This window comes from Symphodus melops, assembly GCF_947650265.1.
Source record: "Symphodus melops genome assembly, chromosome: 4".
NCBI lineage: Eukaryota > Metazoa > Chordata > Actinopteri > Labriformes > Labridae > Symphodus > Symphodus melops.
The window spans coordinates 19,562,159-19,584,547 of record NC_136694.1 but is presented as its reverse complement, the minus strand read 5'-3'; the positions used below and the strand labels follow the sequence as shown (position 1 = coordinate 19,584,547).

The following is a 22,389-nucleotide window of genomic DNA, read 5'->3' as shown; positions in this document are numbered from 1 at the left end:
TGTGGGAATCCCGCCCCCGGCTGGGCTTCTCTTTAAAGCCTGCTGACTCCCGCTGTCTTGATAGTCCGCATGGCTGCCTCTTTACACTCAAAAAAAAGTGCAGGGGGCAAAACACTCACCCACTGTTTTCTAGGACCTAGGATCAATTCCCTTGTGGCAGTTCTGCCTCCAGCTCGGTCATGCATTGCAGTAAACACAGTTGTCATTGTCATGGGTGGGAAGCTGGTGAGGGATCATACTTGGTTGCTGCGCCAGTCACTTTTACGGATGCACAGGTTGGAAGGGACAGAATGCCGCAAAAACTTCAAACTTCCTTAAATATATGGATATTAAAAATCCTCCCATCCTGATCATTTTTAGGAACTACAGTAACTAGTTTGTGCGATAGTTGATACGATTCTTTACTGTAGCATTTGTGTTACTCACTGTATTTGATCAACCTTGACTAATGTGTAGAGTTGAGCAGTAAAAGTCTGTTCTCTAATTCATCCGTTCACGTTACACAAGAAAATGTAGCATTGCAGAAAATTTGGGGGCTGAGAAGAACACTAACTAAGAGCAACATGTGTTAAATTGTCCCATAGTGTACTCATTTTCGCCTTTGATGTTGGCAGTCTACGTAGAGGAACTTTGCATGACATGCAGCTCAAAAAAGTCCTCATATAACTTGTACTGGCAGCCATAAAAACCCTCATTTTAGCCTCTGCCTGAAACAGTTTGTTTCAGCGACTGTCTCTTTAAGGATCCCCTCCCCACATGCCCACTTTACTCTGAATGACCAGCTCTCTTGAAGCCTTCCAGTGGGGCAGAACGCTGCAGGGCTGCCGGGGGGGGGGGGGGGGGATCTCCAAGTGCAAGGAGAAGAGAGCCTATCTAAAAGCTCACGGAGAGGTTTTATCAGCGTGAAGTTATTTAGCACACACTGAACATTTATCCTGGAATTACTCCAACATACGTTTCCCTCATGGTCTGACATGTTGCCCATGTTTCATATGAGCTTGAACTTTGAAAATGACCAAAAGGCCCCATTCACCAACCCTCTCTTGGAAGAAACTTCTTCTTAAAACACAAGTACGCGGTTTTCTAGAATATTCTGACAATTCACAGACGTTTTCTTATCTGCAAATATATATATGTTTTGTTTTTTTTGTTAAGAGCTTCCAACTTACACGGACCTGCCATTTATCACTTTCAGAACACAGGTGCAAACAATTCTGCAGTTGAAGATCAGCTTCATCAATCTGCCTTCCACTTCTGTTGGGACAAATTGGGGGGAAAAAAATGGGTGAATGAGAGAAGACATCAACTAAAAGACCAAAAATCAGACACACAAAAGATGTCAATCCGAGTTTAAAAACCTGCCTGAAAGGGATCTTTGACTTTCAAACTTGAATGTTCGGCTGTACACGTGGAGGTTGAACTTAATTTGCAATCTGGCATCTCAGCTAAAGATAAACCATGGTTTCTGTTCCTTGAGAGGATTGCAGTTTATTGAACTCCTGTGTCTCTCACAGGGCCACATCACACCTGCAGCTTGTTCAGAAACCTGCAACAGCAGCCTGATATTAAATATAGGAACCATCTTGCTGCAATTCCACTCTCCCTGTGCTGGTTACCTGCAACCCTCAACATCCCCCCAGCTACATTTACTGACCTCTTTACTCCCTATCTGCTGAGCTGCTCCCCCAGGTCCTCAGGCAGAGCCGCCATATCTCCAAAGCATCGTTTTCATTTTTCTATTTTTCAGTAGTCTTGACATCAGTCACAGGAGGATAGATGACTCTCTGTTAGGATCTGTGCTATAGCTCGGAGTATGAAACCGGAAACTTGCTTCCTTTTTATTCTCTAAAAATGGACTGATGTTAATTATTTCTTTGTCTTTTATGTTTTGCTAAGAGCCTCATAGCTTCACATTCCCTCCTGTACATTGAATTCAAGGAGCAGATTAAAGAAAATGATGAATATGTCCATGAGGTGCTTTTTGTGCTTTCACTCCATTTGAAGAAACGGTGTGTCGTCTTACTTGACATTATTCTTTGCGCTTCTCTCTCTGCTGTCAGTCTTTCTTTTTTTGCCCTTTTCATTTCCATTTCAATTTTCACTTTCTATCTCTGGACACCTTTATCAGAGAAAAATACTCACTCTCGTAACACCAGAGGCAATCATCCCTCCCTTCTGAGGTCCATTTTAATATAAATACAGCCATCTGCAAACTGCACAACACAATTAAATTAGACTGAAGTAGAGGTTTTAAAATGCATTAAACTTGTAGGTCACAGACTGTTAACTTAGTTTATTTTTATTTTAGACGATATGAATGATAGAATCCCTTTTTTCCCCCCAGTCTATTTCTCCACATTCATACATTACTCGGTGGTTTTAACTGTGTGCTGGTGTGTTTTCTGTTCTCTCTTGCAGAAGGCAGTCATCACTAATGTGTCCCCTGACGTGCTGTACCTGTTCAGGGTGCAGGCTGTGTGTCAGCACGACCTGCGCAGCGATTTCAGTCAAACGCTGCTTTTAAGAGGTAACGGCTGAAAAACCTGAATGCATTTGATCCATTTTGTTTGTTCTTTTAAGGATTTCAGTCAGAAAGGCTGTCGTGAAGAAGACGAGGGGAACGAGCCAATAGCTGAATACATCCCACGACTTCTTTTTTTTTTTTTTTTTTTTTCAACACGTTTCCTTTGTGTTGAATTGTTTCTATTAAGTAGATGGTGTTTATTTACTTATCTACTATATGTTCATTAACACGACTGAGCTATATAGACAGAACTAAGTCTTCTTACTCTTTTTCTTCTTTCAGCTAATACAACTAGAATATTTGAAGGGTCTCGTATTGTGAAGACTGGGATGGTAAGTGAATTTTAAATATTTCCTTTCTGTATGATGGACATACAGTATTTTTGTTTTTCTTTAAGATAACCATTTATCATCTGCCTGTCTCCCTTAGCCAACGATTTCTCCTGCGTCCTCGGCCGACATGGCTCCCATCAGCTCCGGTTCCTCCACTTGGACGTCCTCTGGCATCCACTTCTCCATCGTCTCCATGGCAACAGGCATGGGCCCTTCCTCAAGCGGCAGTCAGGCCACTGTAGCATCAGTGGTGACCAGCACCTTGCTGGCAGGCCTGGGCGTCAGTGGAGGGGTCCTGTCTTCTCTGCCAAGCTCCGCGTGGCCCACGCAAGCGCCCAAAGCCACACAGAACCCCACCCGTCCACCCGTCCCGTCAGAGAAGTCCAGCACAGAGCAGACGACGCCACGCTCTTCCGAGACAGATGCGCCCCCGTCTGAGGAGAGCCAGGCCAAACGTGAGGGCGAAGAGTCGGAGAAGGAGGAGGAGGAGGAGGGAGAGGGAGAGCAGGAGGAGGGAAAGGACGAGAAGAAGACGAAGAACAAAACGGCTCCTAATAATGAGGAGAAGCAGGCAAACAGCACTGTGGCCAAAGAGCCTTTTATCCCCACCCCTGCGTCTACAGCCAAAGAGAAAGGAGAGGGGAACTTTACGGTCAGAGGCAGCACAGCACCTGCAAGCACTGCAGACGACCAGTTGGTAAACATAGAGAATAATCACACAGACATAAATGCAGCCTCCACTCAGGAGCCTCGAAACGACAGCGCAGAGATGCAGATTCCCCAGAGCTCCACTCTGGCTCCAAAGATCAACAGGGACGAGAAGAATAACTGGCCTTTTTCTATCCACCCTGGTGAGCAGACCTCCCACTCCTCCACAGACACAATTATAAAAAAAAAAACATTAAACATCTTTCTCCAACAACAACAGCCCGTTTAAATCGTAGTTCTCTTGTTGTCAGCTATCAAACAAAAGCAGGAGTCTGTAAACACAGACACAATTAGCATGACAAATAACTTGATTTAAAGCAGACCTGCGCTGGATACCTTCTCAGTCAAAGATAAAGCTTCAGGCGTCAGTGTCAGCACAGAGACATGAAGACAGAAGTAAGCCGGCTGCCACAGGATTTCTGCCTCCAGGAATCCCTTTCAGTTTGCTTCAAGGGACTTTACCATCACAATATTAGCAACAGACGTATCCATTATAAGCTGTGAGCAAGCAGTAAAACCCATGCTACACTATGAGCCAAATCAAAGTGAGTTAGGGTTGAGAGGATTTTATGGTCTTTGGTTTTATCAGGCTGAGATTCAAATAATGTGAGTGTCCTGCTGAGGTTTAATTTAATGCCCTCAGCGTAACTGGCAACTGAATTAAGGTGAAAACACCCGCTCAGACCAGGATCATTTTCATTAATAACGATCTTTATTCATGTTGTATTTATGTGCTCTACAAAGGCAGCAAAACAGGCAGGTCATACACCTTAAGCACAGCAGAGACTGGAAATGGCAAATCTATTTAGAAACATAAGATTCATTTTAAAGAACTCTAAAAGACAAAATTATTCATTAAGTCATTTTCTCAATTAAAATTCCATTAAAAAAAGGTTTCAACTTGCAAAAAAAATGGTGTTAGTGTGGATTGGGGATTTAACAGTTTGCCACTTGTGAGTCCAAGAAGCAAAAGTTTTGTCATTAGATTTTAACTGTGATGATTGAAGCCCCGCTGTGAAGAAAAAGTATTTCTGACTTTGGCAGCACAAAAAAAAAAGAAACTTTGGCACGGACGCACGTGTTCCCCTCCAGAAACAAAAAGCTCTTATCGTCAGATGAACTCGCCACAGTTGATCAAACAATGACCAACAATGAGTCGAGGCAAGTTAATCGAATATTTGTAGTGGTACATTCATGTGTACGTTTTCTGTTCCAGACGGGACCATCTTGTCCGACGTGACCCGCAGCCCTCACCAGGGGATGGGCCGGATGGTGTGGATCGTCCCCCTGGTGGTGGTGTCTGCTCTCACGCTGCTCTGCCTCATCATGCTGCTGATTGTGATGGTCTACTGGAGGTGGGTTTAAAGCGGCCTTTATTTCCTAACGTTTTACTGCTAAAAACGGGTCGCGAGAAGAATCACTGCGCTTCGAATACAGAGCAACACAGCCTTAAACTTGAGTGACCTCATGCCCAGCACTCTGCGTGTGTCTGAAAGCAGCTGTAGACTGTCTGATTAGACCTGATGAGATATACAGTCCTTCTCTCTGCAGTGGCCCCACCACTTCTCGTATAAATAACTGCGTGTGAGAGGAGAGAGTCCAGACATTTCTCTCATACTGTTTTAGTTGTGAGACGTGACGGTATGACAAAAAGAAAAACTCGGAGAGAGAGACGCTGGTGTGTGAGACCTTTGTTAATGAAATGTCATCCATGTCGTAAAAATGCCATCATGTGCTTTCACGTGAGCCGATCTTTCCCCCTATGAAAACCTTGCTGCCCCTCACCCACACGTACCCCATCCATGAATTTAAACATTTACATTTTGCATAAAGTGACACATCTTCATGCAACTTGGTTTTTTTTTTTTTTTTCCCCCTATCACACTGCTCCACATTTAATCGTCTAGTTTTAAGGGTCAGCTGGCCCTGATTTTAAGATTTCTTTGTGAGCCTGTGTGTTTTACATCAAGACCCCATCACTCAACTGGGTGTGGGTCAGTAGACCTGAGGGGCCCTGCAGAGCCAGGAGGGAGGTCTCAGGTGTGTATGCATTTGGCAGGCAGCTTTCTAACCACCCTATTGGATCCCCAGTAATTACACAGACCGGAGGGGGGGGGGGGGGGGGGTGTTAATGAGTCACAAAGCAGCATGAAAGACCCTTTCCTCAGCTGGTCCCCTCGCATATTTACTGTCTGTGGTTGTGTTTGGCAAGCTTTGTTTTTATTTATTGTGTTTACAGACTTCTTTGCCTGTCTTCGGTGTCCTTCATAATAACATCTCTTTACGTACAGTAGCTGATGATCACCTCTGTATTGCTTCTCCAAAACATACTTTCAAACAAGATAACCGAATCCTATTTCACGTGTGGCTGTGTTTCAAAGAGTTGTGGTATTTTAGTAGAAGCAGGGGCATTTCTGAATTAGAAACGGCCCCTCACAGCTGTTGTTGTGACATCTCTTGACAGTTCACAGACAATGGCCGCTTCCCCCCGGGGGAAAGACCGTGAAGAGAGATGAAATCAAGCCATTCACACTCTCTTTAGTTCTCATGCGCTGCCCAGCCTCTGCTGTCGACAGCCCTGCTATCAAAGCAGCGAGTTTCTCTCCTTACAGATGTTTTGGTCATTAACAACACAACCATCACAGTCTGTTTAATTCAGACGTGTTTGATTGAATAAATATGCGATGAGTGGACCTTCTTTTCAAGTACTGTTTTTTGCTTGTCTTAAATGTAGCTTGTTTGTTTTGTTTTTTCCAGTTAATGTTAGGTTATGAGTCCGTCTGCGATGTCATTAATTGGTGGCGTGGCAGAACACATCTGGAAGTCCCCTGAGGTGTTTGTCAAAAAAAACCTCACAGATGTTGGGTTGAGAAAAAAAAAAGTCTTTAGTTCAGTCTCAGTGATGCTGACGGGATCATCTCTCCAATATGTGCCGAGGAGGGAATCATGCAGGGGGTGACAACGGTGCTGTTTAGTTAGCTACATCACATCTGCACCCAGAGGGAGTCATTAGATTGGGAGGCTGTGACGTACACTCTCCTCCCTTTTTTTGTTTTGAACCCCCCCCCCATCATTTCTCTTTCTCTCTCTCTCTCTCTCTCTCTCTCGCTCTGTCTTTCTATTCCCTCTCTCTATCTTTCCTTATCTTTTGTATGCAGTGCAGCCTATTTGTTTTTTGTTTCATCTCTCTTAAAGAATGACAAGCATCTGCTCCCTCCTCTGCATAAAGTACAGGTAGGATGAATATTGCTGGCACAGGGAAGGAACGTGAGTCTTTTGTGTGCATTCATTTGTGTAGATTGTGTGTGTGTGTGTGTGTGTGTGTGTGTGTCTGAGGAAGTGTGTGAGTATGGGGTGGGGGGGGTTGGAGGCTGAGAGAATGTGCAAAGGAGTTCAGGACCTTAAACATGCATTGGTTGCAGAAAGTGTCTGTTTTACAAGGAAAGAATGTAATGCTCTCATTACTTTGCATGCAAGAATTTCACATTTATGTTTTACTCCTTCCAAGGAAGGATGTCCTGACTGTGGAATCCTTTGCCTAAAATAATTGTGCTGTTTATATAAATTTTTTTCAGAAAGTGTTCTCTGGCTGTAAGTTTAGGGGTACTGTCAGCTCAGTAAAACTTTAAAGGGGGTTATCGAGCAGGGGGCTCTGACTCTCAAAACAACAGGAAATGCCTGCAGAGAGGTATGATGAATGTCAAAAGTTTCTATCTGTCATTGCGAATAAGTTTGTGATCAAAAGTGTAGCTGAGGAGATGTGCACTGAGCTGCAGCTGGAAGCAGTCACTCACTGATTCGTCACACAATCTACCTTAAAGTTGATTTCTTGTCCTCATGTAGGATTGGGACCTCTTGAAAGTAGTTTTTCATCGGCCTGTTGAGAGAAACTGTTTGGATTAGTGGCGTTCAGTTTGAATGAAAGAGCTAAATTTGGCTCGGCGCCGTGTGTCGCAGCGAGTTGTTTACCTGTTCCCAGTAGTCTGCTCGGTTTCCAGGAGCCGAGCAGACTATCCGTGCTCCATCAGCTGTGTCCCCTCCACTCTGGGGTTTTCATTAGCAGTTTTCTGCCATCCCTGTGTCATCCTATTCAGCTTCTTTTTTTTTTACATGCTGATGTTGACAGACTGGATCTGGGAACAATAGAATAACGACTCCCTCATAGACTTCCCTCTGTGTGTCCCTGCAGGAGATTTTTCCAGACAGCTCACTTCTATGTGGAGGAGAGCAGCTCTCCACGAGTGGTGGCCAATGAGAATATACCAGTCATTCCGATACCAGGTGAGCCTGATACCTTCCATTATACCACAATAGTCACCTGTTTACACTGCCACACTTTTATATAAAAGTACATTTAGAAGTCAAACATGCTACAGTGATTCCAAACAGAACAAGAATTTACTTTTTTACGGTACTGTGTTTGTGTTCCCTAGAGACCCTCCCTATGGATGGATAGATAGATAGATAGATAGATAGATAGATAGATAGATAGATAGATAGATAGATAGATAGATAGATAGATAGATAGATAGATAGATAGATACTTTATTGATCCCGAGGGAAATTCAAGGCATCCAGTAGCAGTATACAGACAGGCAGGACACAAGACATTAGTTACAATACACACCCACTGTCCCCCTCCCCTCTGTATAAATGGGTCTAGTTTAAAAAGTCATGTGTAACACCAACACACACTGTGAGTTTGAATGGGAGTCAAAAAGCAAGCAAAGAAGTTTAAAGTGGTGAGCTAATGCTAATTAGTGGAGCTAGCTTAAAGTAATGTGAAAACAAAGCTTAGAAAATGAATTTAGAGAAGAGGCAGTTAGCTTAAAGTCAGGGATCCATGCTGATGAGAATTAAAGATTAAAGAACTGAACTTAAATGACCAAAGGTTGGATTAATGAATGTGCTCGGTGGTTATTTGACAGAACGGTGGGAGCACAAGGAAGAAAAACATCAATCATTTAACGGACAACCTAAAGACTGAAACAGTCCAATGACTGAAGGAATGTTAACCGACTTGAAGTGATAAATGTCTCCTGATACGGGACTCATCCTCAGGCCACAGTTAAAGGCTTCAAACGTTGTTCTCTAATACCTCTGTGTCTTCATTAAGACAGTTTCTGTTCATTAACATGTGAACAGACTGTGGGAGCACTGCCTGTCGGAGCTGTGTGACCGCCTCATTGTAGCCTTTTAATGTCCCATGCTGCTTCGCCGTGGCAGCAAGTCGATATCAGACTTTACTTCACAGTGGTTTAAAGCTCGAGGGTATTTCAATGCTGTGATATAGTTAAAGAGCACAGCTGAGGAGGCTGCTATTGACTCCACATTCGTCAAGCTTTTATTACCTGTCTTTTTTTTTTTAAACCTTTTATCCCTTTTATTTCTTCCTCATGGTTTAATATATTTTTTCTTTTATCTTCTCTTTCTTATATTTAACCGTCTTAGAAACTAAACAGTTTTTCTTCCTGTTCAGTTTTTTTTTTTCGGATTAGCTGCTTTTGTTCTTGTATGAATTCCTTTTTCTTTCTCTTTGAATGAAAAGTGATGGATTAGGGTTTTTTTGTTTTTTTTTAGGTATTTCAACCGAACTTATTGGAAGACATGCAAGCATACATGTGAACATACCTTTACACAGTTTAAACCCCCCCAGAACACACACACGCCAAAAAAAAAGGTTAGGGTTAGGCTAAAAAGACTGTTTTAATGTCTCACTCTCAGAGCCTCGATTCTCCAGGAAGCATCCTGATAAACTGATCAGACTAACAAAGATCTCTTAATACTTAATAAATAAACAGAGGAGAACAGACAGAAGAATGATAGATGCTGATCGGTGAAGTGATTAAGCAGGCAGAATTCACCTTTAAGCTTGTAACCACTGAGGCAGGTTAAGAGCCCCAGAGGCCCCAGCTGCCAGGCTGCCTGAGTAAAGACATTGGCTGGTATCAGCAGCAGTGACAGCTGGGTCCCCCACTCTATCGTCTCAGAGTGATGCTGACCATTTAAAAAAAACCTCGCGTGTGTGATTGGGGGATGATTTGGCTCAGAGAAGACAGATGCTCCCTCCTATAAATGCTCCAAATACCAAATCTAGGCATTTCAGATAGTGGAAAAAAAATGTCTTTTCTGACTTTTTTTTTTCTTCTCTTTTTGTTGCTTTTCTTTGATTGTAAATTTAATTTGAACAGGCATCAGACTGGCCTCATGATGAAATACTACATTTATCGCTGATAATTTTATAATGGATTCATCTTTTAAGTCTGTTTTGGTCTCTATAAATTTGCACATTTTTTGTGGTTCTATGACTTCAAGTTGTGGACCAAACAAAGTCGGATGTCAAAATTGGCTTTATTTATATTTTTATGTACATTACCAGTCAAAGGTTTGGACATGCAACAATAACAATAGTATTAATAATACAGTATAATGTTTATTATTATAATATCACTAATGTAAGCTGTATCTAGGGCACACCTACTAATAGAAGGGTATTTTTATTTTTACTATTTTCCACATTTTAGAATATTAGATAGAAAAATAAAATGTTTAATTTAGGGTGGCAGTAGCTCAGTCTGTAGGGACTTGGGTTGGGAACTGGAGGGTCGCTGGTAAAGTCCCGGTGCAGACCAAAAATCTGGAAATTGGTCTGGTAGTTGGAGAGGTGCCAGACCACTCCCTGGGCACTGCTGAGGTCCCCTTGAGCAAAGCATCAAATCTCCCCCAAATGCATGTCCATATGATCTAGGATGCTAACCAAACAACTACAGTGATTGATTAATTTATAATATAGTATACATCCATCAACAATGACATCGTTGTTCTCTGGTTTTATTATGACTTACATTGGTTTCCAAGAGTGTCTTACGAGCACACTCATGCACGAACACAGATTTCACAGTGGCTCAAAATAAGCTCTGATAACACTGAAAGGCACGCCGATAAACGCACACTTTTCTAACCGTCGTGTTTCTCCTTCTGCAGATGACATGGAGGCCATCCCCGTGAAGCACTTTGTAAAACACATCATGGAGCTTTACAAGAACAACCTGCAGGGTTTTTCTGAAGAGTTTGAGGTACACTTTCATCACCACTCCAATGATGATTCACTTTAAAGCACCGCCGACCTTTGCTCTCTAACAAATAGTGCTTTCACAGACTGGAGATGGGTTCAGCTGGTTCATACAATGGATGGGGGGGGGGGGGGAATTTGGTTGCTTTTCACGTTTTTTTCATTCTGCTCACATTGACATTTTACAAATGAACCAAGAAGAGTTAAAATAAATTTATACTGACCTTCTGCAGCAAGTCTCTGCTGCATCCACTTGCTTTTTCGCTGCAGCCTTTGTTTTTATTTAAAGGAAGATGAGTACTTTCATGAAAGCTCATGAAAGACACAGAAAAGATGTTATAGACGCATTTAATACTGGGGAGGATTTCTTACAGTAGCTGCAACATCTAAAACACAAAGAAACGATTTTTTTAAAGTTCTGAGTTTACTCACTTCTGTCATAAGATCCAGTGGTTGTTTTGTTTTCCTTTTATGCCACACAAAGGAAAAAAGTCAGCACAGTGGGTTTGGAGGCACACCAAGTTTATTCTTTTTCAAAAGCGCTCTTATGCTCCTTTTTTTTTTTTTTTTTTTTTTTTTTTAACCCCAACAACACATTTCACATTTTGCTTTGAACAATCTGAACCAAACCCAAACTTTGTACGCTGTGAACCAAACACACACGATGTAACAACGCGCCACGATTGCGCAGTATTATGGATGTAACAATTCACGATACGGGGTTCAAAATACGATTCTCTCACAATCTATTTTACAAAACGAGTCTGACAAACATTCCTTTCATTTTTTATTTTATTTTATTTTTTAATGAAAACACCAATGCACCTCTTAATCTCTTTGGCTCTTGCGCTCGTTTGGGAGAGCAGGGATACAAACCGGCCTGTTAGTATTGTTTGGCTTCACAGCTGCCATGATAACGTCCTCTTGTTACAACCAAACAAGCTAACAGCTCACAATGTTAAATTATATTTTTTAGAGTTACCGATGTAATTCTTGACACCTTTGAATCGATTTTTTACAGCCTCTCGATTAATCGTTACATCCCTACTCAGTGTTTAGATAAGAACATTAGTCTCTTTTTTTTTCTCAGGGGTTAAGTAGCGATTACTATTCAGCACAGTTCTGTCTGTTCTCCTGGTCTGAGCAGTAGATAGAGTGTTTTATGCATGTTTGTGCAGGGTTGCTCATTTTTGAACAGATGGGTCAGAGAAGACGGAGAGAAAGATCAAGAGAGATGAGAAGGTTAATTAGAGTGAGGTCTGTCTGCTGGTTGAGTGGACAGGAGCGCGTTCTGTGTGTAACGAGGTTAAGAAACGAGGCAAAGCTTCATCCCTGCAGGATTCTTCTTATTGGGTTCATTTGATGTGAAGCCCCTGCGTGTCATTTTCAAAAGCACCAGGTAAAAGCTGTGTCTGAAGTAATTGTTGTGTTTCAGCGTACAGTTTTGTGCTTTGGGTTTAAATTCCAGTCAAGGACGGATAATGTCAGAGATACAATCTTAAGACTTTAACTTGTTAAGAAATAAAAGCGCGTGATTAATTAAAGTGAATATATCTTCTTCTGGGAGAGGAAATCCCATAATATCATCTTTTACCGTTTAAATGAAACCTTTTTATGTTGTATCCCTGCAGGAGGTCCAACGCTCAACAGCAGATCTGAAAATCACTGCAGAGCATTCCAACCATCCCGACAACAAGCACAAGAACAGATACATCAACATCGTGGCATGTGAGTGAGCTCTGTAATCGGATAATGATGTCTCCTGCTGCAACATCAAAAAAAAATTCCTTTCAAATAATTGACAAAAATGTGTCGACATTTTACTTTAGATGACCACAGCCGGGTGAAACTACGAGCTCTGGCGGGGAAAGATGCCAAACACTCGGATTACATGAACGCCAACTATGTGGATGTGAGTTTTTTTGGGGGGGGGTTTTTGTTTTTGTTTTTCAAACACTATAGATGTTTTGTTTGCATTTGTTTTTTTTTAATGCTCGTCCTGGTTTGGCTTTGTGTGTGAAATGTTGTGAAATGAAGCTTTATGGTGGTAAATTCACCAAAACAAGATTTAAAAGCATATAAAGCTTTTCTTTTTATGCATATAAAACAACGTGTTACAATAATAGAGCTAACACACAGAACAATTACAATTTGGTTTTACCATAATGACTAACACATATCTATAGTTTCTTGGCTACAGGACTGAAGCAGGAGGATTGTGGGTCATCTTTTTACAATATTGATTTCATTTTAATGTATCAAATGTTTTTTTCCCACTCACGTCTTTCAGGGCTACAACCGTCCTAGAGCGTATATTGCTGCTCAGGGTCCACTCAAGTCCACTTTCGAGGACTTCTGGAGGATGGTGTGGGAACAAAACACTGGAATCATCATCATGATCACCAACCTGGTGGAGAAAGGCAGAGTAGGTTGACTTTAATCACACAGCGATGTAGAAACATGTCAAACAAACCCCCTCACATGGAAAGTTGTATTTGATTCTTGGCGTGTCGGTCACTGTTTGTTCCGTCCTGCAGAGAAAATGTGATCAGTACTGGCCGATGGAGAACAGCGAGCAGTACGGGAACATTGTGGTGACGCTGAAAAGCACCAAAGTGCACGCTTGCTACACACAGCGGCGTTTCCTTATAAGGAACACTAAAGTAAAAAAGGTAAATGAGGGTGAAAATCATGTGTTGGGATTAACTTTTGTTCCTCTATATTATCACTTGAACCCTTCTCATGTTTGGGTGTCAACGTTTCAGAACTAAATAGGGCTGCCGCAGTAACATGTGAGTCATTTCACCTGCATTGTGTTCTCACCAGAGTCATAGCTCTGTTCTCATGTCTTTAAGGGTCAGAAGGGAAACCCCAAAGGGAAGCTGAACGAGCGCATGGTGGTGCAGTATCACTACACTCAGTGGCCTGACATGGGGGTGCCAGAGTACACCCTCCCTGTCCTCACCTTCATCAACCGCTCGTCAGCAGCTCGCACTGCAGACATGGGCCCTGTCCTGGTGCACTGCAGGTACACATCCCATCGCGGAGCTCCGGGGCTAAATGATGATTGAACCAATGGGTGCTAGACTTTCATACATATGCTGATTGGGCTTACAGCTCCCTCTATGGGCGTGAAGTTTGACTCATATTTCTTTTTCTTTTTTCTTTTTCTTTTTTCTTTGCTCTGATCCTCAGCGCCGGGGTTGGGCGCACGGGAACTTACATCGTCATTGACAGCATGCTGCAACAGATCAAGGACAAAAGCACAGTCAGCGTCCTGGATTTCCTCAAACATATCCGCACACAACGCAACTACCTAGTTCAGACCGAGGTGAGACACTTTAAATCATGGCTTTACGCCGTGACACTGTTTCTGTCTCTTACATTGAAAAAGGTCAAATGTAATCAAAGCTGGAGCTGCAGATGGAAAATAAATCAGTGCACTCGGTGCTCAGGTAAAAGTGACAGAGCATCATGGATTAAGTATGAGTGAAGTATCTATCTACACACAGTTTATACTCCTGCCATGAAACGAAGATGCATACAGATGTATGAGTCTATACTGGCTGACCACAAGCTTCAGATGTGTGTTTGATTCTGAGAGAGGATTTAACTTATTTCTGCTTCCTTTGAACAACGCGCCTATCAGAAAACTTTCTGTTCATGTTTTTTTTTTTTTTTTCCTGTTTAGGTTTTGCGTCCTCTGAGGTTCAAACAGGCTTCCGACATATATTTTACAACGTCTTAAGACAGGGCTGCATTTCTCTGCAAAACCGCATAACATTATTAGTGTCTCTAAAATCTGTCATTGTTTTGAATTCTTAAAAAAAAAGTAAGGAGCCACTCCATGGGCTTCTTCTTACAATAACTGTATATATTGTAACCAAACAAGTGAGTGTGAGACTGGCGACACATCAAGCAGTAACAGCTGGTCTCACGTTTACTGAACCGTTAATGTCTGCACATGAAAACATCCAGTTATCATCCAACACTTTAATATAGTTGTGAATGAAATGGGTCATTGTATGGAATGAGCGTTTACTTTTGGCACTTTATATGCTGCTCCTGCTGCTGAGTATTTCCTTTTACTTGAGACACATTTCAATGACTTCTCCTTGTAACTGTGTTTTCTTGCACTGTGGAGCTGCTACATTTACATGGATAAACTGTTTCACTTCTTCTCCATCCAATGATCTTTTTTTCTTTTCTTTTTTTTTTTTAAAGTCTATTTTTATTTCACAGCACAGTGATTCCAACGGGCCATCTTATTTTACGATGCCACCTGTCATCACAGTCTCGGTCTGTCAGCCAAACGGCTAACTGGCTGTGATTGGCTGTTATAAAAAGGAAGCCTCAGAAAAGAAATCAGTTTTAAAATTGTCTTTGGGTCCTATTTTTATTTTATTTTTTTCTGTATCTCTTCTTATGATTATTGATCTTGTAACAACACATTCTGAACATTGTCTCTACAGGAGCAGTACGTTTTCATCCATGATGCTCTCATGGAGGACATCCTGAGCAGAGAGACCGAGGTGCCCGCCTGGCAACTACACAGTTATGTCAACAGCATCCTCACACCAAACTCTGCCGGCCGCACGCAGCTGGAGAAGCAGTTCAGGGTGAGTAAACCTTCTGGGAATCTGGCTGGCGTTTAGACGATGTGTCACCATCTTCAGACGCACCCGCTGGCTGAAGTCCAGGCAGCGTTTGGATCCAAAGCTAGCGAGAGACGTGCACTCTGGCTCTACTGATCCCGACAAGAATAGATGTAAAGCCTCTGATGTCGGCTGTAATAAAGTCATGTCTGTCACTGAGGCTGTCTCATACAAAGCTTGATGAATGTTTCATCAGGAAATACCTACATGTCACTTCCTCCTCATATTTACACGCTTGTTACCAAGACTGTTCGACTCAGCCGTTAAATATATTTAAATCTTATTTTTCCACCCACCTCCTCCAATAGTCCAAAGTCATAAGCTCGATTGGTTAATTGGTGTGGCTGATTGGCTGTCCAGGGTGTAACCCGCCTCTCACACAATGACAGCTGCTATCAGCTCGAGCCCCGTGAACCCGAACTGGAAAAGCGGTTTCGATAAATAGAAGAGTGTTTTATCCCACAGAGCCTCATCATGTACTGTTTGGAAATGTGACTCCAGTTCTGAAACTTCTGGGCTACCCACAGCCAAAGTTATCCAGCAGTTATAACAGTCTGTTTACAACTAGTGTCAGCCAAATCAATGAGTAATAAATATCAGAGTATGTGATTTTATTGGGGCGTTCAATTGTACTTTCTATCTATACATTTCTGATAATACCAGATCTTCACGTTTGTGTTTTCTCTCTCTCTCTCTGTCTCTCTGTCTCTGTCTCTCTGTCTCTCTGTGTCTAGCTGCTGACTCAGTGCAACACACGCTTTGTGGAGTGCTTCAGTGCCCACAAAGACAGCAACAAGGAGAAGAACCGCAATTCCTCAGTGGTTCCCTGTGAGTATCGTTTCCACAGCCCACTTGATGTGGAGCTGAGCTTTAAGAGAATAAGGTCATGTTGAATATGCATAGCTGCTGCATTCAGGGGCAACAACAAGGCTGCTTATGAGGCACAATAGGACATTTACATTTTGAGGAGCGAGATCAGCTTAAGAATCTACAAGTAATTTAAACTCTCTGTCGGATGCTCTCCTCCTCCTTCCGAAGAAAATCAAATGGTGTGACCTCAGCATTTCCTCATGTAGTAGTCTACAGTTTCACTCAATAAATAATTTAGCAAAAATCCATCTTCCAAATTTAGAATCTATTTCCATAATCCTATAAGTTAATCTTTCTATGCATTCTCCACATCCAGAAAGCTGAAAAGGAGGTACTCGTTGCTATAGCAACAGCTAGGCCTGGTAATGAGTGTGTGCATTATCAGCCTGTATGATATAATAATACAGGACTGGATGGGCGATTTAAAGCTCTCTCTCTCTCTCTCTCTCTCTCTCTCTCCCCCCCCCCCCCCCCCCCCCCCCCCCCCCCCCACAGCGGAGCGAGCACGGGTTGGACTCACCACTCTGCCGGGCATGAAGGGAACAGATTACATTAATGCATCCTACATAATGGTATGCTGTGATAATAGGTTGGCCCTCCTGTGCTTGTTTAAAGTGTGTGTGTGTGTGTGTTTTTTGTTTTTGTTTTACTCTCTAAATAACTTTATTGACGGGCCTTAGAGATCACGACGACACTTTCATGGAGAGTGATCAGTAGGCTGTCAGCTATGATAATCATTCACCCGTGAAGAAGTGCGAGCATTAGAGAGGCTAACATCTCCCCTCCTGTCACCTCAGGGTTACTTCAGGAGTAACGAGTTTATCATTACCCAGCATCCTTTGCCCCACACCACCACAGACTTCTGGAGGATGATCTGGGACCACAATGCTCAGATTATAGTCATGCTGCCTGACAACCTGGGACTGGTGAGTAATGCGAAAATATAATAATGGTAAAGCAGACCATGTCTTTGCTAGTCCACATGCAGAAAGGTTTAAAACGAAACTTGTTTAACCTGCAAAATAAATGTTTAATCTTTTTATTTTAATGTGTCTACATTTTACTTTGATTTCTGTCTTTTAGAGTTTCTGCTTGAGTGAATTCTCGACCCATCTATATAACAATGGGGGAGGAAAAAGTGCTTAAATCTTGCCGTTGTTCCCCTGCAGGCTGAAGATGAGTTTGTTTACTGGCCAAGTCGGGAAGAAGCCATGAACTGCATCGCCTTCACTGTCACACTCATCAGTAAGGACAGACTGTGCCTCTCCAACGAGGAGCAGATCATCATCCATGACTTCATCCTCGAGGCCACGCAGGTTGCTGGAGCTCTACTTTGTACCCTCTGTGCACCCTCCAAAAGACGCGGAGCATTAATAATGTGATACGTCTCCTCTGTGTGTGTGTGTGTGTGTGTGTGTGTGTGTGACAGGACGACTACGTTCTGGAGGTGAGACATTTCCAGTGCCCTAAATGGCCGAACCCCGACGCTCCGCTCAGCAGCGCCTTCGAGCTCATCAGTGTCATCAAGGAGGAGGCCATGACCAGAGACGGCCCCACCATCGTGCACGATGAGTAAGCCCGTGTTCTGCCAACCCTTTTTACAGTTCAGCACATCAAAAGAGGATCACAAAGGATTTCTCCTGGATTAGTTTTCATCATAACCCTGTGGCATTTACTTTTCATCATATACTGTTGTTGTTCTGTGAGCATCGAGGACAACATTCTGCTTCTTGATCTGATTTGTAACAGTTCACGAGTGTTCTTTGATTTGTTTCTACTTGCAAGTTGTGCGGAACAAAGTCACCTAATATTGTGGGTATCTTATTCATTAAACGTCCTCTAGAGTCAGCCGTCCCTGAGAATTTTACGCCACCTCTTGGAGAGATAAAGCCCCTCTCTGACGTCTCTGAGTAACTCTGCACCTGTAACTGCTTTCCCAGATGTTCCCAGCTGATGTCTTTCTATCAGACCTCTGCGTCAACCAGCACCTCGGCTGCTATTACTGTAAACATCCGCCAGCTGAATAGTCGAGAGTGAAAGTCCACACACTGAATAACTCCTCATCTCACTTGCAGCCATACCTTAGACTAACAAGACACGCAGGTACATTAGAATTTAACATGACACGTTTTTAATTAGCAACTAGAATCTGTGAAGATTATAAGTGACAGAGGAGTGCACCGCACACACAATACTCACTCAACACTCTCTACTTAGTGACAGCCATGACGTTGTTCACAGAAAATCAGGAAAGAAAAAAAAAAGTGGTCGATTGTGATCGAGCCACACTTAAGGATTCTTTTGATCTTATCTAGCATTGTTTAGAGGGCTGAACAAGAAGTACATGTGGACACGTACGTAGGTGTCTCACCGAGCTTTTGCTGTGTATATCCTCGTTAGGTATGGAGCCGTGTCAGCCGGCACGCTCTGTGCTCTCACAACGCTGTCCCAGCAGCTGGAGAACGAAGGCGTCGTCGACATCTACCAGGTGGCCAAGATGATCAATCTCATGAGGCCAGGAGTCTTCACTGACATCGTGAGTTTGCCGTCACGTGAAATACAAACAGGAAAAAAAAGAACACCCCCCTGACTCTGCGATGCATTTTTATTCTTGTTTTGTTTGAATTAAATGTTTAGCTGACACTCTTCGTTCTTCTCACCTAAATGCCTGAACATTAGCTGACAGGCCGGCTGACACAGTGAGCAGAGCGCTGTGAAGTAAGTCAAGCAGCTCGGAGACCAATCATTTGTCAGGTGATCTCCAGCTGAATATTTGTAATAGTAAGTAATAAGTCAGGGTCTTGTAAATAGTTTGCTCTGCTCTTCCAAACAACTTACATGTATTAACTCACTCCAGGAAAAAAAAAAAAAAAACACAGCGCGATCAATAGTCGGTCATCAGGGGCAGACGAACATCAAAACACACTGTCAGACACACACAGCAACAACCTGAACTAGATACGAGAACGGCCAGTCGAAGTATACAAACTTTCATCTCTCGTCGTGTTTTCTTCTGTGGATTATTATTCAGCTCGGTTTTCAGTTTTCACCGGCAGCTCACAGGGGTTCAGGTAGCTTTTTTAAAATAAGGGGCCAAAAGAGAAGTCTTAATTCCTGTTATGTGTTTTGTGTTTCACAGGAGCAGTACCAGTACCTTTACAAAGCCATGCTCAGCCTGGTCAGCAACACGGAGTCTAGCCTGAGCCCCATGCACATGGACACTAATGGGGTGGTGGTGATTGCGGACGAGTCGGACCCTGCAGAGAGCATGGAGTCACTAGTCTGAGGACTTTCTCACAGGCACTTAATTTGTAAAAAAAAAAGAAAAGAAAAACTCAAGAACTTTTCTGAGGCCTTTTTTTTGCCAGACTATTGATTAATGAATAACCTTATTACTTTTTATACTGATACACGTTTTTTGATATTTATGTTTTTGTCCTTTATCCTCTTGTCTTATTTTGCTATCCTGCTGAGCGTTTGCACCTGTTTTAAGTTGACGTGAGGAAAATAGCAGCTCTGTCCAGTTTGCACTATACTATCAGTGTTACTGCCTAAATCCAGTGAGTGGAAAAAAAAAACAAAAGAAGAAAAAAAAAAAAAAGAAGAAGACACCACAACACATCCGGAATCTATCCAACCGTGTCACGACAGGCCCTGAAGCATGAAGACCAGGAGGAGTTCAGGCGATCCACTTCTTAGATTGTGTCAGAAGAAAACATCACATCACGACGTAGCCCAGGATGCATTGAGTCACCTTGATCAAACTGTATTGAGGCTCCGCCCACATGGGGGTCAAAGCTCTTCATCACATGCTCAGAGACCATGACCTGCCTATTATTCATATACTGTCCAAATATCTCACTGATGTCTCGTATAATGTAACTAATGCTTATTTTGTTTGTGTTTCAACATCTAATGTGAACCTTTATTGCTTTTTACAGGGATTTATAGTGTTCTATTGTTTTGTAATATATACGTATATATATATATTATATCCTTCATAGCCAGCCTATATTATTCTTGTTTAGGATTTTGCTTCTATGTCCACTGGCCATGGTGAAGTTCATTTGTTTTTATTTTGCATTATGTAACTTGTTATAATTTATCTACCGTACTTAGCTCAGTTATGTCCTCTGTTTTTTTTTCCAGCTTCTCTAACTCCAGCTGTCGAAGCTTAACTGTTAACACATGTAATGGGTCTATCTCTAGTGATACAGGACTGTGTCTACAAGAAATATTCACCCCACACGAACCTCTGTGTCGTATTTGATTGCATTACGAAATCACATTGGATGTAATTTGATTTACATTTTGGCCCATAAATAAAATAACCTTTCAGTTTGAATGTGGAAACAGATCAATTAAAATAAGTTGAAGTGGACACAACATTGATTGCACAAGTATTCACCTGCCCTTTATGACAATTAAATACCAAGGCTTTACTTTCTGTCCATGACAAAAGCTTTGTGCATCTGGACCCGTTTGCAGTATTTTATTTTTTAAATACAGTCTTATGTAGCTTTGGCTTTTTATTTTATCTCTAAACTGCTGAAGTATTCTTTTTTTGTTGTTGTTGTTTTTTGCGTGCAACTGAGCCAGAATCCTCCACAGAAGTATTTTTGGATGATTTGACCGTAAACCTCTGGCTATGTCACAGACTTTCCCAGCACAATTTTGTTTCCACCAGAGGCGTGTTCTTTGAGACTGGTTAAACGTCTCCAATCTCAGCAATGACACCCTGCAGCCTTCGCCCCTCTCTGCAGTCTCTCTTCTGACCTCACCACAGTTTTAAACCGTTTTTTTGAGCCTGAGCTGCTCAAGGCAGATTTTAAAGCTGTGCTTTATTCCTTCAATTTTTGTTATTGTACTAGGGATATCCAGTGCCTTAGAAATGTTCACATATCCTTCTTGTGATCAGATATTTTCACTGATTTCCTTTGCTTTCTTATGGTAGTTTTGCCGAGGAAATGTAGCCTATTAAACAGCTGTCCGACTTAGATTCAGATATAAATGATAAGGAATCAGTAGTCAAACACAAGTGACCTCCATCAAACGTATTGAGTGATGTGCAGAATCAATAAATTGGATTTCATACTAATCAGATGAATTCTAGTGCAATCAGGATTTTTCTTAGTCAGTCTTTAAAGAAGCCCATTGTGTGTGTTGATCAGTATAAATCCTCATAAATATGTCCACTGTTATTGTTTGTTGCCAGGAAAGCGTGTAGAAATCTCAAAGTGGTGAATACTTCCTGTAGACACTGTTTTTCCTTTTGGTTGGACTGATGCTTTATTTGTAACCAAAGATGTGGTTCCGGTTTGAACCTGGTGGTTTTTGGCCAGAGAATTATAAAATCACTTTAGAGATTTAAAGAACAAAGTGTAAAGTCTTGCTGTACAGATGTTTCTGACCTCATCTTGGAAGCTCACATTACAACACAATTGAAAGTGCAGACTGTAACTTTTCCTGTTTAGTTGGGCCCATGTTCTGCCTCTGTGCTATCTTGTTGCTAACTATTATGAGCACTTTTCAAAGATCCCTCTTTCTTGACATTTGTATTTTTTCCGACTTCTGTTTTCCCGTGAACATCCTCTTCTCTGACAGAGGGCAGTTTGTTGAATTCAGTGAAAACCTCTCCAACATTTGGAGAAAAATCCAGATTTTATGATCACTCTGCTACTTAGCTTTCTTTGCAAAATTTTCTTTCTATCGAATGAATGCTAATGGTCCTCGCTCTTTGATATTTCTATGCTCATTGAAAACACGAGTACTGTGTCTGAACACATTTACTTTCTTCTGACTTTAATGTAATCTTTGTGATCACAGAAGTGTATATTTTTTATACAAGATTTGGTTTGTATAGTGCCCCTGCTGTAACAGATTGTGCTTTGGTGGGAAATGTATTATTAAGAGATTCACAAAAATCCCACTTAGTCTTACTTGCACCTGTACGGTCCATGCTGACAGTTAAGATTTTCTTGAAATGAGATCTTCTGTCCAGGGATGCGGTGTGTCAGCCTCAGTGCATTTCCGCCAGGTTGGTAGTTCAGTCTATTTTGTAATTAAAATCAAAGAATAAATGGTTTTGTTCATCACATTTATATGACAGTATCATAGCCATACTGGTCTATGATGCTATCATACAAAATATCTCTAGTGTAATAGTGTTATTTAATAGGTAATTGTATTGCTATATATTAAATAAAGTTTGGTTTTGGGTGCACAGCC

The 22,389-nt window shown here is 41.9% G+C and overlaps 1 protein-coding gene across 1 annotated transcript in view; it reads left to right on the top strand.

Moving 5' to 3' along the window:
• Positions 1–22,389, top strand: part of ca16b (carbonic anhydrase XVI b) — a 95,444-nt gene extending 73,055 nt beyond the window's left edge. The window contains exons 10-29 of the mRNA XM_079341402.1: positions 2,419–2,527; positions 2,807–2,856; positions 2,954–3,707; positions 4,781–4,919; positions 7,754–7,845; positions 10,549–10,640; positions 12,268–12,364; positions 12,466–12,548; positions 12,927–13,061; positions 13,174–13,308; positions 13,492–13,664; positions 13,832–13,967; positions 15,109–15,255; positions 16,026–16,119; positions 16,657–16,733; positions 16,959–17,087; positions 17,331–17,477; positions 17,591–17,733; positions 18,562–18,697; positions 19,301–22,389. Of these exons, the coding sequence (XP_079197528.1) occupies positions 2,419–2,527; positions 2,807–2,856; positions 2,954–3,707; positions 4,781–4,919; positions 7,754–7,845; positions 10,549–10,640; positions 12,268–12,364; positions 12,466–12,548; positions 12,927–13,061; positions 13,174–13,308; positions 13,492–13,664; positions 13,832–13,967; positions 15,109–15,255; positions 16,026–16,119; positions 16,657–16,733; positions 16,959–17,087; positions 17,331–17,477; positions 17,591–17,733; positions 18,562–18,697; positions 19,301–19,447 (3,015 nt within the window). The 3' untranslated portion in view covers positions 19,448–22,389. The remainder of the gene's footprint in view (positions 1–2,418; positions 2,528–2,806; positions 2,857–2,953; positions 3,708–4,780; positions 4,920–7,753; positions 7,846–10,548; positions 10,641–12,267; positions 12,365–12,465; positions 12,549–12,926; positions 13,062–13,173; positions 13,309–13,491; positions 13,665–13,831; positions 13,968–15,108; positions 15,256–16,025; positions 16,120–16,656; positions 16,734–16,958; positions 17,088–17,330; positions 17,478–17,590; positions 17,734–18,561; positions 18,698–19,300) is intronic.